This window comes from Callospermophilus lateralis, chromosome 16 (genome assembly GCF_048772815.1).
Source record: "Callospermophilus lateralis isolate mCalLat2 chromosome 16, mCalLat2.hap1, whole genome shotgun sequence".
Taxonomy (NCBI): domain Eukaryota; kingdom Metazoa; phylum Chordata; class Mammalia; order Rodentia; family Sciuridae; genus Callospermophilus; species Callospermophilus lateralis.
The window spans coordinates 63,700,083-63,713,033 of record NC_135320.1 but is presented as its reverse complement, the minus strand read 5'-3'; the positions used below and the strand labels follow the sequence as shown (position 1 = coordinate 63,713,033).

Genomic DNA, 12,951 nt, shown 5'->3' with positions numbered 1-12,951 from the left:
AGGTGAGTAAGGAAAAATTAAGCTGAGTACAGATATTTAACTCCAAAAGAAAACCCAAGCAGGGTGCAGTGGTGCATGCATGTAATCCCAATGGCTTGGGAGGCTGAGGCAGGGTTAGGGTTAGGGTATCTGGAGTTCAAAGCCAGCCTCAGCAACTTAGCAAGGCGCTAAGCAACTCTGTGAGACCCTGTCTCTAAATAAAATATTAAAAAGGCTGGAGATGTGGCTAAGTGGTTAAGTACCCCTGAGTTCAATCCCCAGTATCAAAAAAAGAAAAAGAAAAACACAGAAAGGCAGGTCAAATCCGCTCTCTCCCATAGGCTCTTGAAGAATGCATCTATGATTAAGGACTAACCTTTTATATCTATATTTTTTCATATAGTACTAAATTTAACTATGATTAGACTTTTTGTGGCTTTGTACATAAAAGCTTTAGGTATATTGATAAAATAACCCAGTACATGACAGACAGCAAATTCTTACTAAAATATTTTCTTATTAATGACTTCAAAGTTTTACGTATTATATGAATTTAAATAAATTTCTAGGAAAAATCAAGATATTTCACATTTGATTGATTCTAAGACATACATTTTTTTTCACATTTTAGTATTTGTAAAATTCAAACATATCTCACCATCACTCCTGACTGGGTATGGTTCTTGCGGGAGGGTTTGTGCTTCCTTCTGCCGCTCTACTAGGGAGACTATCAACCTGAGACTTCTTGAAAATAATTAAATTAAATTAAACTAAAATCTTCTTGAGAATTATTTTGGATCACACTGACAGGACAGTGTACTGAGTACTGGTTTGTGGTTTAAATTAACAGGAAAACTTTCTTCTCGTCTTTCACCAACAACTAAAGTTGAGATATGAAAGTTTTTGTGCTGTCTCTGTTAGTGTGAAAAATTCATTTTTTCATCTTACACAAAGAATGTAGTTTTGGGTGTCCTAATTTAATGTCAGCCTGCTTTTAGACTCTCCATATTAGATAATTTTCCTTTCCTAGCTGTACATAAAATAACATAGTATACCTTAAAGTGATTATTACCTTTGATTTAATAAAATGAAGCATAATTACTTCTTTCCATACACACATACAGAATGAGAGAATTGTCACATACCTGCATATGTTTGAAACATTGAAATTTTATTCAGAGAGGAAACAAAATATGCCATTTTCTGTGGGAAACTCCTGTTTAAAAAAAGGGTAAGATTTCCAGCTTTAAAAAATGACCTTTATTTTAGGATTTTTTTAAAAAACTACAGTGATAGAGATCACCAAATGCCTTGCAAAGGAATGTGTTGAAACTTTTGGAGGAAGATAAAAAGTTCCACATCTTGATTTGGCTATTGGATACACACACACACACACACACACACACACACACACATACACATTTGCCACAGTTTAGTATAACTGCTCACTTCAAATAATATTAATTGGTGCATCTTATCATGTGTAAATTATTCCTTAAAAATGTTGATTTTAAGAAACTATATTGACAAAAGCAACCATAAAAATAACACAGGAGGATGACCTTTCATAACAACTGAGCTCTTCTGCTAAGAGTTTTCAGTTTATTATGTGATTTGATCTTGGTGTCAACTACATGAGATAGGTGACAAACAAAGAATTTCCTTGAATTTCTCAAGGTTACAGAGCCAATAAGCAGTAGAAACAGAATGGGAGGCAAGGTAGTTTGAGCAGAGAGCCCTGGCTCCTAATCTGGGTATCACACAATGCTCGCTCCCCTGTCCATTGATTAGTGTGAGATACAGATGGATGAGAGCAAATTAAGAACAATCCACCAGGCTTACATCATCCTTAATGAACACACAACCTTAATATTTGTGCATATATTTTGATATACACTTACACTTCCATAACCTGGAGGGTTAGGAAGGGAAAGAATCCTAGAAATTAAATACTATCCCCTTAATAACTTCAATAAAATTTATAATTAGAAAGTTTAATAAATTCAAATGAGAATTTCAAGGCCCAAAATGTATTCAGCATAATTATACTACATCAAACTAGAATCTAAAGGGATAATGTAAATCTTCTGGTTGAGATCAACAATGAACTTCCCTGCAAATCTAACCCAGGCATTACAATGTGCATTTGTAGGACTAAAGAGTTTTGGAAATATTTTATGCTAAATTAGTTATTTAAGAAGTTCCTACTAGAGTGTGTATTTTTATGTTATAAGCTTTTCAGATGATTTGCAAAGATCTGAAACCATGCTATTTTCAAAAATCTTATGTCTGGCCAGATCCTGAATCTCAAAAATTAACTCTGCTTCTTAAGTTAGTGGGAAAATTGCCTCCTGAAATAAAATTTGAATGCAATTTATTTTGGATGACACTGAGGTGATTTTCACTAATTCATTGATAATGACTAGGCATTTCTCAATTAAGGGCAGCCTCAGTGAACCTTATCAGTTTGAAACAGCTGTCATTTGAACTTGGGGAAAATAGCAGAGAGAAGGTTGGCTATTAAAAGAGATACGGAATGGTGCCACAGTGATCCTTAATAAGTTCATTTGATATTCAGGAATGCTCCTGAAATTTGTAAATGTGAATTTTATAATTTATAGGATGGTTTACCATTTTAAAAATATTATATAGTATTGAAAACTAGATTTTTAAGTAGTAAATATCATATTTTTAATAGTTATCTTAAGTTCCTGAGAATATTTTATATAGAAACATAATTTTCTCAATTATGAGGCATTAATATCAAAAGTTAGCTATTGGCTTTAAAAAAGAAATCATATAGTAAGATCACAGAATCTATTGATGTATAATCTAATGCAGTATTCTTGCTTATACTATATGTGAAATTTTCTGGCAGCTTTAAACAAGAAATTTCTGGGCCTGTTAATATGGCATATTGATTTATTTATACTTAGCAACCATATTCGGGCTTGATCACTCAAAATCTATTTTTGGATAATTATTTCTCTTATAGAGACATATGATAGATTTGGCAAGGAATATGTGTCATACAAACTTAGAACTAAGAAGTCTTTTTTTTTTTTCACCTAAGCAAGAGTGAGACTAAGATCCTAAAAGAACTATATATAGTTCTAGAAATCAAGCAAAATTTAATAGCTGCTTCTAACATGTTTTTCTAATATTTTGGGGGAAAATTACATTGCCCAGCCTTAACAAGTTATATGTAAGTAGTTCTGTCCTCACAGAGAATAGTTGTTAAATCATGGGGTTCTAGGTCATTTGTCTCATTATAAGTTACAAAGGTATATATTTGCACCATTTCTATATCTTCCACTCTGATTTGCTCTTGAATTATACTATTCTTCATGGGTTTAGTCAAGTCTATATTAGCTTATAAAATGGCATCACTTTGTATTAAATGTTTTGTTCCTAGTTGTCTAGCACTAGATGGTCTCTAAATATAAGGATAGTGGATTTTAGTCCAACTGGAATTGTAGTTCCATGCAGGGATGGACTGATTATGATTTCCTCTTGTAATCTGTGAACACTGAGCAGGAACAAAACCTACTTTGATTGTAGTATTGTCATTCTTTTCAAACTCCTAATTGCTGAATCTCTCTTCTGAGACAAAAAAGAAATCAACAGATCTAGTTTATATTGACTTTAAATGGTAAATATTGTTGGTCTACTATAGTTATGTTAGTATTGAAAGGCAAATAATGCAATTTATTTTAATTTTTGTTAACAGTCTTATTTTCTCAATGAAAAACACTGTGCATTTTGGGCAGAACAATTCATTTAGGTTTGGCATGTCATGGTACTGCCCACTAAGGGATTTAACATGCCCAGTTACCTTGACAGTCAGTAAATGTCCCTCACACATTTGCAAATGTTTCCAAGAGTGTAATTATCCTGCATGGCAGGGAACCCTGTCAGGATGTGAAGTAGTAGTAAGATGTGGTATTGGTGGCTGAAACCTTTGATCAGTCCTGGAATGACAAGCTCAGGTTCTAGAGTTGGACTTCATGGATCGGCTTACCCAGTATTGCTTCTACTGGCTGAATATCCTTGGGAAAATTATTTAACATTCCTCTCATTTTTCCAGTGAGTAACATGGGCAGACAATAGTTTTCATTTTATAGGTTGTTTGAAGAATTAAGCTATATAATGTATGTAAAGTGCTTAGCAGCATGCTTACCACTAAAAGTTTATTACTATTATTATCTATAATACATGGTTGGCAACATGTGTTAAGATTTTCATATTCTGATACTTCTATGAACATATGAAAGTCTTTGAAATCAGGAAGCAAAACATCTGGAAATGAGTTCCAGTTCTTCTAAAAACAATAAATGTATGTTATTAACAATCATGTTAAGATGTGCAATTGAAAAGTCTACCATTTTTTGCAATAGTATTGCATTGATAGGTCAAAAGAAAACCTTTATGAGAATATTGATCAAGAGATTTTATCTATGCTTATATTAACCAAATCAAAATTTAATTACTTTAGTTGTTAAAAGAATTATAATTAAATCAGAAGAGCAGCAAGAAATAAAATAACACTTTTCCATATTACAGTTAAAATGTTTATCTGTTGTTTAAGTTAATGGTAAATTCCCAACAATTGAAAGGTCATGTGTGAGACACAAATTTTGAGTAAAAAGGAGTCACTGACACTTTAAATATTAATTTGGAGGGAAGAAAGTTTTTAATTCTTTAATCTATGCATCTATTCCACAAAGTAAATACACATTTTATTTTATTTACCAAGTTCAATCAATTATGAAAACTATTATTTACACAGTGACCTACCTTCCATAATCACTATCTAAAATGAAGCTGACATTGTGATGACCTGGAATTAATTAAAATACACAATCAATTAAATTCCAAAACACAGGAAAACGATAACTCTATAATGTAAAGCTAATTTTTAAAAGTGGAAAAAATATAATATAAATACTGTACTTAAACAATGGTGCATTAGTCCTCAAAGAAATAAAAGCTGAACTGTCTTTAAAAATTACCTATAATTTTAAAAACATGCATAATAGGTGTCTTGAGATTATAGCTAGAAAAATTGACAAAATATAATTATGAATGAATAATAATAAAAGAACAGATACATAATCATGTGACCCTGACATTTCTTTTATTCACTCAGCAGCTACTTAATTGTTCATATCCTCTGGGAGGAGTTGAGAGATGCAGGGAGCACACAGTGTGTCCATCTCCTTATAGAGGCTACAATTGCCAAGAACAATAACACAACAGAGAACTAAAAATTGTTATAAACCTAACAAGGAAAAGAAAAGCAGGATTTGAAAATATAAAACCAGATCAAAAAGCAGATTTTCTGAAGACATATATTTTATATAAAATTTTCAGGATGGGATGTTTACAAAAGGCTGAAACATAAGACAGGAAACTCATTCAAGATTTAAAAGATGGATATGTCTAGGGTACATAGAGCAAGGGGAAAAGAGAAGCATGAAATTAAGGCACTAGATAAAATAGCAGAATTAGTCATGGGATCCTCTGGGCAAAGAAAGAAGAAAAAAAAGAAACCTAAAGAAGTTTACTTTATATGTAAACCTTAAAAAGAAGCAAATTCATAGATGCTCATATGAAAGTGAAAGAAGCAAGGAAGAGAGGAAATAAGAAAAAAAAAAAGATAAAAACAGCAGAGAGGTGCATAGGAAAACCCAAAACAGGGAAGTGGAATCAAACACCTTTGAAGCAAGACGATAGATACTTACCAATGTAAGTTCCAGTTATCTTACAAGTCATAGAACCTATGTCTCCATTCGGATGATCCAGTTTTAGACCATACCTAACAAATTGTATATGGTAATATTAAATTGTATAGAGATGCTATTTGTTTTAAATGTTACTTTTCCCTGAAAACGTCTCATTAATTTCAGAATCTGTATTAGGATGGAAATCATTGGTACAACTAAAATTTCTGCAAGATGAAAATAATCCCCAGACATCACTAAAGATATTTAAAGAAAAATTCACTTAATAGTGAAATACTTTGTGAGTAGCTTTAATATTGCCATTAGTATTTCTTCTAAAGAATTTTAAATATAATTAAATAAAATACTTATTTGATTATGATATTTCTTAAACCATCTTTCCTCATAATAAAATAAACAGCCCTTATCATACTACATTGGAGACAGAGGAGAGTATAAAGTAGCACTTAACTATATAAATGAATGCTAATGTATAATATAAAATACTATGTATAATATAAAATATTATCATTCATACTGTATTTTAAAGCATTTAGCTATGTAGCATTGCTAACAATTACTACTTAAATTTAGTATGCTTATCTCCTGTTTATAAAAGAAAAAATCATTTTAGCTACTTACAAATCATCAGATTGTGGTATGAGAAGCTCACAGGGCATTCCTCCAATATATACTCTGCATAAATATTTTTATTAGAAAATATAAAATTATGTTTAATATATTATTTTAAAATGTCCTCCTCCCATCAAGCTAACTGATCACCTTATATAATTTTCTCTCAATCAGAAATACCATTGTTTGTATCCATATAAGTACCACTATTAGTATCCATCACTCATTGCTTCAAAAAACATCTAGTGAACATGATTATGTGTCTCTAGGTACTGGATCATATTAGTAAGTGTGGGACTGCCCTGCTCTTGTGGGGCAGATATTTTGCTGGGAGACCCTAATAGTCATGATATTCTTCACGTATTTGATATGTTAGAAGATATTAAGTACCACAGGAAGCACTTGCCTACCATGTATGAGGCCCTAGGTTTAATTCCCAGTACCACACACACAAAGTACTATAAAAAAAAAAAAAAAAAAGAAAGCATAGAAACAAATAGATTTATCCACTTAAAGTTCAAGCAATTTCTATTGGAAAAGTTCCAATAGGAACATAATCATCAAATAAATGTCATACTGATAGAACCTGGTGCTACTGGAGGCTTGTAGGTAACTGGTATTATAGTTTTTGCAACACCAGAATAAACTACCCAGCTTCTGTGACAACAAATTCCAGACTCAAAATAAATTGACATACAAACTTAAACTATAAAAAAATGACTTCCATTTTAAGAGAATACTGAACTTTTAAATATACTTTTACACACAAGTCCTTTCACTTGACCAGTACACATGGTTTATAAAGCAAGTAAACTGAATTATTGTGCCCATTATAGAGGAGCATGAGTAAAAATTCTTCTAACCTCATATGTTATTCCAATTCAATAAGAAATTTAGCAGATGACACAGGCTTTCATTACATTTAATCCTTGCAACCATCCCATGATTCAGTAACTATCATCCTTCCATTTAACAAATGAAGAAATTAAGGCAGAGAGTTTAATTATGACACTAGAGCTCCCAAGGCATTTCCTTGTGCCTGAGTTCCATTAGGAGGAGTCAATAGCGAAGGGCTATGCACTAGGCAGTTCTGTTTTGTTTTCCAGATCTTGTTCATTAAGCCAAATCTCCAAATTCAGATCAGGGATAAATTATAGAGGACCTATTGCAGAGATACACACCTGCAACTAGTGAGGGGTAGAGAAGGAATTCAAACCCAAGCTCCCACACTTGGCAATTCCCACTGGTGGTATGCATATACATATCTATCAGAATTTTTTCCACATGATCTTTTAGATGAAAAGCTCCATAGTGGGCACTCGTCCCTCTATTCATTTGTATCTCCTCTGTAATTTGTTCCCAGTCAGAATTTGGAGATAGCTGAATGGACAAGATCTGGGAAGCAGATCGCCTAGCTTCCTGCCCAGTATACAACTCTGCTATAGACTCCTTCCTAATGGAATTCAGGCACAATAAAATGCCTTGGGAGTCTTGGTGCCCTAATTAATGTGGTGAAAATGAAATAACTGAGTTGTTAAGAATTTCTCATCTGTCCATTAACAGGCAAGTGAAAAAAATTTCCTATGCTTATAAGATCTGAGGATTTCCAGAGTACAAGGGGTAGGTAGGCTGCCCTCTGGCATTTCTGATAATCCTGATGTTGTGATTTTATGAAGTAAGTTTCATTAATTTCCTGGTATAAAACAAATATATTTCAATCACAGTGGGGGAAAAAATTTCTTTTTGGAAGTCAAACTTTCTTCTCCCTGGCTTCATTATGACAAAGCATAACTAAGAAAATCCTATTTAAGAATTAGAATGTTAACCATTTATAACGATTAGATTGAAGCAAACAAAATCTTTACTTATGCTCAATTGTATATATAAAACATTAAATGAGTTTCTAGTGGTTATTTTATTATAAACAAGGAATCAATATGAACATTTCTATAACATTATAGCTGCATACAAATGTAATTTAATTGAGAGTTCTACCTCATAGAATGCCAGACAAGTCACCTTTATTTCATTTAGCAAAATCTTTCAAATTGCGTGTCTTACAAATTTATGTATGCATGTGTATGTGGGTATATGAACTTTTATATTTAATAATCCTCTAGTTGTTGCCTAAATTGTTTACTTATCTGTTTCATACATGTTTTAAGTAATCATGAAACACCTTAAAAGCTGTGTCACAAGTCCATGCTTACTTCTGCAGGAAATGAACAGGGTTTTCCTTCTTCTAAACCAGACTGAAATACCCCCATATAAGCTATAGAAGGATACTCTAGTGACAATGCTAGTTTCCATTCCAAATGAGGACAATTAGATTTTGATGTTAGTTAACTAGCCAATGTTACAATCTTGTCCACAGTTGGTAAATAGAGGAATCAAGAATCAAACACTAGCTTGTGCATGAATTATTGACTTTTTCCCCAGCACTTTTACAATACATCACAATACAGTCAGTACAGTAGAAGTGCCAAATTGGGTACTAGAAGGCTTGGGTTCTGCTCCTAACCTTGACTAGATTATGTGATCTCCAGGCCTTAGGTATTTTGAAAAATGTAAAATGAGGAAATTAAATAATAGTCCTCCATGAATAGAGTTCTATGACTATAAATCAATTACTTTTAACCTTGCTTTCATGTTTCATTAATAAAACCCAACACATTAAAAGAAGAAATTATGTCATACCAAAAAAGAAAGGAATACAGACCATTGCTTCATGTCAATGAATCAACCAACAGTCTATTTTTCTTCCTTTAATGTGGCTAGAGAAATACTGGCTAGTCCCTTCACATAATAGTGGGTCTTAAAATCACTGGATCCATTATTATTGGAATATCATATCTCATCTTTTAGCTATAAGAACATATTTCCACATCAAAAATTACCTCAAAATTCTAACATTTTTCCCATTTGAGCTTAGTGCAGTATTACTTCCATAGACATCAGTGAAGATTCTGCCTTGTATTGTTATTAGTGTACCTAAAACAAAACAAAAAACACAAAAAGGTTCTGTGTGGTTCTGTGTAAGACTATCTCTCCATATACATTAACTCCAAAACTCCAGATTTTTCACAATAAAACCAGCATCCTGACATTTATATCTAATGCTTTTCAGAGTGTTCAGCATTTGTCAGAAAGTTTCAATAAGTAAAGCAAAACACTGAATGAGTATCTACAAGTATTTATAGATCACTGAAGACAGGTTAAGTGAGTATTGCTTGGGTCAATAGTAATTTATTTGAAAGGATAATGATTCCTACTTTATACTGAAAAATAAAACAAACCTTAGGTGAAATAAAAATTTAATATAAAAAATAAAAATTCCTGAAAACTAGGTGAAAATTTGTATAATCAGGATGACAAAGTCTTCTACAGCATGAAAATGAAAAAACGAATAATAAAGTTTAAGATCTGTAGATTTGAAATAAGAATTAAAAGCCACCTGATGGAAAAATAATACATTTTCAGAGCAAATGATAAATTTAAGAAAATTTCCCACATATGACATATAAATATTTAATATATAAATAATACTTCAAATAAAATTATTAAACTTAATATAAAAGTGACTAGCTTTAAATTAAGCAAAGGAGATATTTCTTCTTTATTTAAGAAGGAAATGCAAGTGTTCAATAAGACTAAAATAAATTTAATGACATAAATCAAATAATTAGAAAAAAAGTTAAAACTTACAATATTTTTCACATAAATACTTGAAAACAATTAGTACCTACAATTGTGCAGGTGGTAAAAAAAAGACAATCTCACATATTTCTGTTGGGTTTATAAACTGGTATAATCATAGTTATAATTATAATAAAACATTGGAAGTTAGCTAAATGTCCAAAGGGGAAAATTAAATACCTTATAGTAGATTCGGATGTAGTCATTGAAAATAATTTTTAATGTTTTCATTAAAACATTAAATACATGGTAATACATAATAGTGAGTATATGGTAATAATACATAACAGTGAGATTCATTGTGACATTTGTACATGCACAGGACATAATTTGATTGATTTTATTCTCCAGTATTTCCCCTTTTCCTCCTCTCTTCCCTCCCCCTTGATCCCTTTCCTCTACTTTCTTGGTCTTCCTTCTATTTTTTCTAATTGGTTCGTTATAATCATACTCAAAAGTGAGATTCATTGTGATATACTTGTACATGCACATAGCATTATTTGGTTGATTTCATTCCCCAATACCTCTCTTTTCCCAGACCATCCTCCTTGTCCCTTGATCCCTTTCCTATATTCTGTTGGTCTCTCTTTTTTGTGTGTGAGATGGAGTTTTTATTCCTTTTTTTCTCTTTAGTTTCCGCATATAAGAGAAATGATCCACCCCTGACTTTCTGAATCTACTTAGTATGATGCTTTCCAGTTCCATGTATTTACCAGCAAATTCCATAATTTCATTCTTCTTTATTGATGAGTAGAATTCCATTGTGTATATATACCACCTTCTCTTTATCCATTCATCTATTGATGGACACCAAGGCTGGTTCCATAACTTGGCTATTGTGAACTGCACTGCTCTAAACATTAGTAGGTGTGTATCAGTATAGTGTGCTGACTTTGAAAACTAATTTTTAAAAAATTGATAAGAATTTTACAATCAGAATTTTCAGATATTATAACACTTTATATACTGAAAAATAGTTAAATGACCACAAAACCAAAAGCATTTTAGCTATAATAGAACAAACCTGGAGTTCCAGATAAAGGTGTGATACTCATTATTGTTGGGGTTCTGAAACTTTTTGCCTGTAAAATGATAATATTAATAAGCAGTCATTTCTATTTCAATTTTATGCAGTAGAAATACTTCTTAAATTGCTTATATCTCAACAATATTCAGAATATGACAGTCAAAATATTTCCCTTTCTTATAAAAATAAAATTTAAAATATTTTCTGATTATACAAAATATTTTCCTAATCCCCTAAAAATTCTCTTTAATTTCAAAATATTGTTAGCTTGAAATTTTAACATTTACCTTGAGAAAGAAGTCAGTTTTACTGGCTAGGATTTTATAAAACATCATATTAAAAATAATTTCTGCATAATGGACTAGGTGCTAAGGTATGCAAATAAATATTTTTTAAAACCCTAAAATATAGTACTATGTGTCAATTTCTTTTAGATTGCTTTATTAATTTATATCATCTAATTCTCACAATGATGCTATAAGAACCTATTTGAACCCTGAATTACAGAATTAAGCCACTTTACAACTGAGGAATCCTGTGGAAGAAATCTCCCACATCTTCTTGGGGGAATTTTAAGACTCCTGAATTATGAGAAATAATTCACTAAATAGAACTGAGTCAATTATATGAGTCCTCCATCTGGGGGAACGTGTTAGAAGTCACTGTTGGAGACTGACTTGGTTCTTGGCTGTGACAGAATTAAGAAAACCTCCTTCACAATGAGTGAAGCAGGAATTCCAAGCAAGGGGGAGACAATGTTTGTGGTGAGGAGGGTAAAACTGAACAGTTCAATGAAGATGGTAGAGAGACCTATTGAGAGGTTATTGCCATAACCAGGGGAACAATGATAAGACCAGTATCAAAACAAAGGTCATGTGTGAAAGAAGAAGAACTTAAGAGCTGAGTCAGAGGATAGGATCATTACAGTTTGGCTTCTGAATGGTTGTGCAACCAAAAGTGAAGGTAGAGAGAAACCAAGGGTAGTAACAAGTTTCTAACTTGAGATGGAGAGAAATAATCAGAGAAAAAATAGGCTGAAGGAAGAGTAAGAAGAAGTCCAGTCAACTTAGTCTGAATTTAGCTCATTTGGGGGCCATTTAAGTACGACATTCAAGGAACCCAAACCTGGCTCCACATCTAGGTAGAAAAATTGGAGCCAGAAGTATATGGGAGTCAGAATCACCTCAAGGACAAAGGTCATTCCATCTCATATTGGACGATTGTGGAATTCAGTAATCCACCACTTAACACCTAAATACAATTTTTAAGAATATATGAGATGGTGTTTAGAAGAAAATGTAGTTTTACAAACACATCTATTCATGGAAATTAAATCTGAGTGGAGGTTCACTATATTAGAAATTATACAGAGAAGAAAAGTAGTTGTGTTGCTGTTCAAAATGAAGTGGTGAATCTTTTGAAAATAGGAAAAGGGAGAATCAAACTAAAAGCAGAAATAGGAAAAAAGTGTGACCAAGAAAATAATTTGAAAGTATAAATATTTAATTCATTAATAAAATTAATTTAACGGAGGAGGAACAAACCAGAAATAAAAGAGATTCAATTACTATGGAGATTCAATTACTGGCGGATATGGAAAGAAAGAACTTGTCAAATCAGAAAATAAAAAACCTAATTCTTACAAAAAAAGAAAGAAAACAAGCTCAATTATTTGTAAATAAGAAAAGATCCACATACATTAAAGCTGCATGCCCAGCTATTGATATGACCTTTGCAGGTGTTATTTTCTGCAATAGGAACCCCATCCACACTGACTCTAACAGTGTAAGAGTCTTCCGGCATTGCTCTGGAAGGCAAATGAAGAATATATGAGAAATACAATCATTTTATTTAGCGTAAAATATTAATGAAAAATACTGCTCCAGATCACAT

General features: G+C 32.0%; 1 protein-coding gene across 1 annotated transcript in view; it reads right to left on the bottom strand.

Annotated features, from left to right (window-relative positions):
• Nucleotides 1-12,951, bottom strand: part of Pkhd1l1 (PKHD1 like 1) — a 140,439-nt gene that overhangs the window by 115,663 nt on the left and 11,825 nt on the right. The window contains exons 4-10 of the mRNA XM_077105563.1: nucleotides 12,757-12,865; nucleotides 11,056-11,113; nucleotides 9,233-9,326; nucleotides 6,345-6,398; nucleotides 5,724-5,797; nucleotides 4,777-4,819; nucleotides 1,125-1,195 (exon numbers count right to left, since the gene is read on the bottom strand). Of these exons, the coding sequence (XP_076961678.1) occupies nucleotides 1,125-1,195; nucleotides 4,777-4,819; nucleotides 5,724-5,797; nucleotides 6,345-6,398; nucleotides 9,233-9,326; nucleotides 11,056-11,113; nucleotides 12,757-12,865 (503 nt within the window). The remainder of the gene's footprint in view (nucleotides 1-1,124; nucleotides 1,196-4,776; nucleotides 4,820-5,723; nucleotides 5,798-6,344; nucleotides 6,399-9,232; nucleotides 9,327-11,055; nucleotides 11,114-12,756; nucleotides 12,866-12,951) is intronic.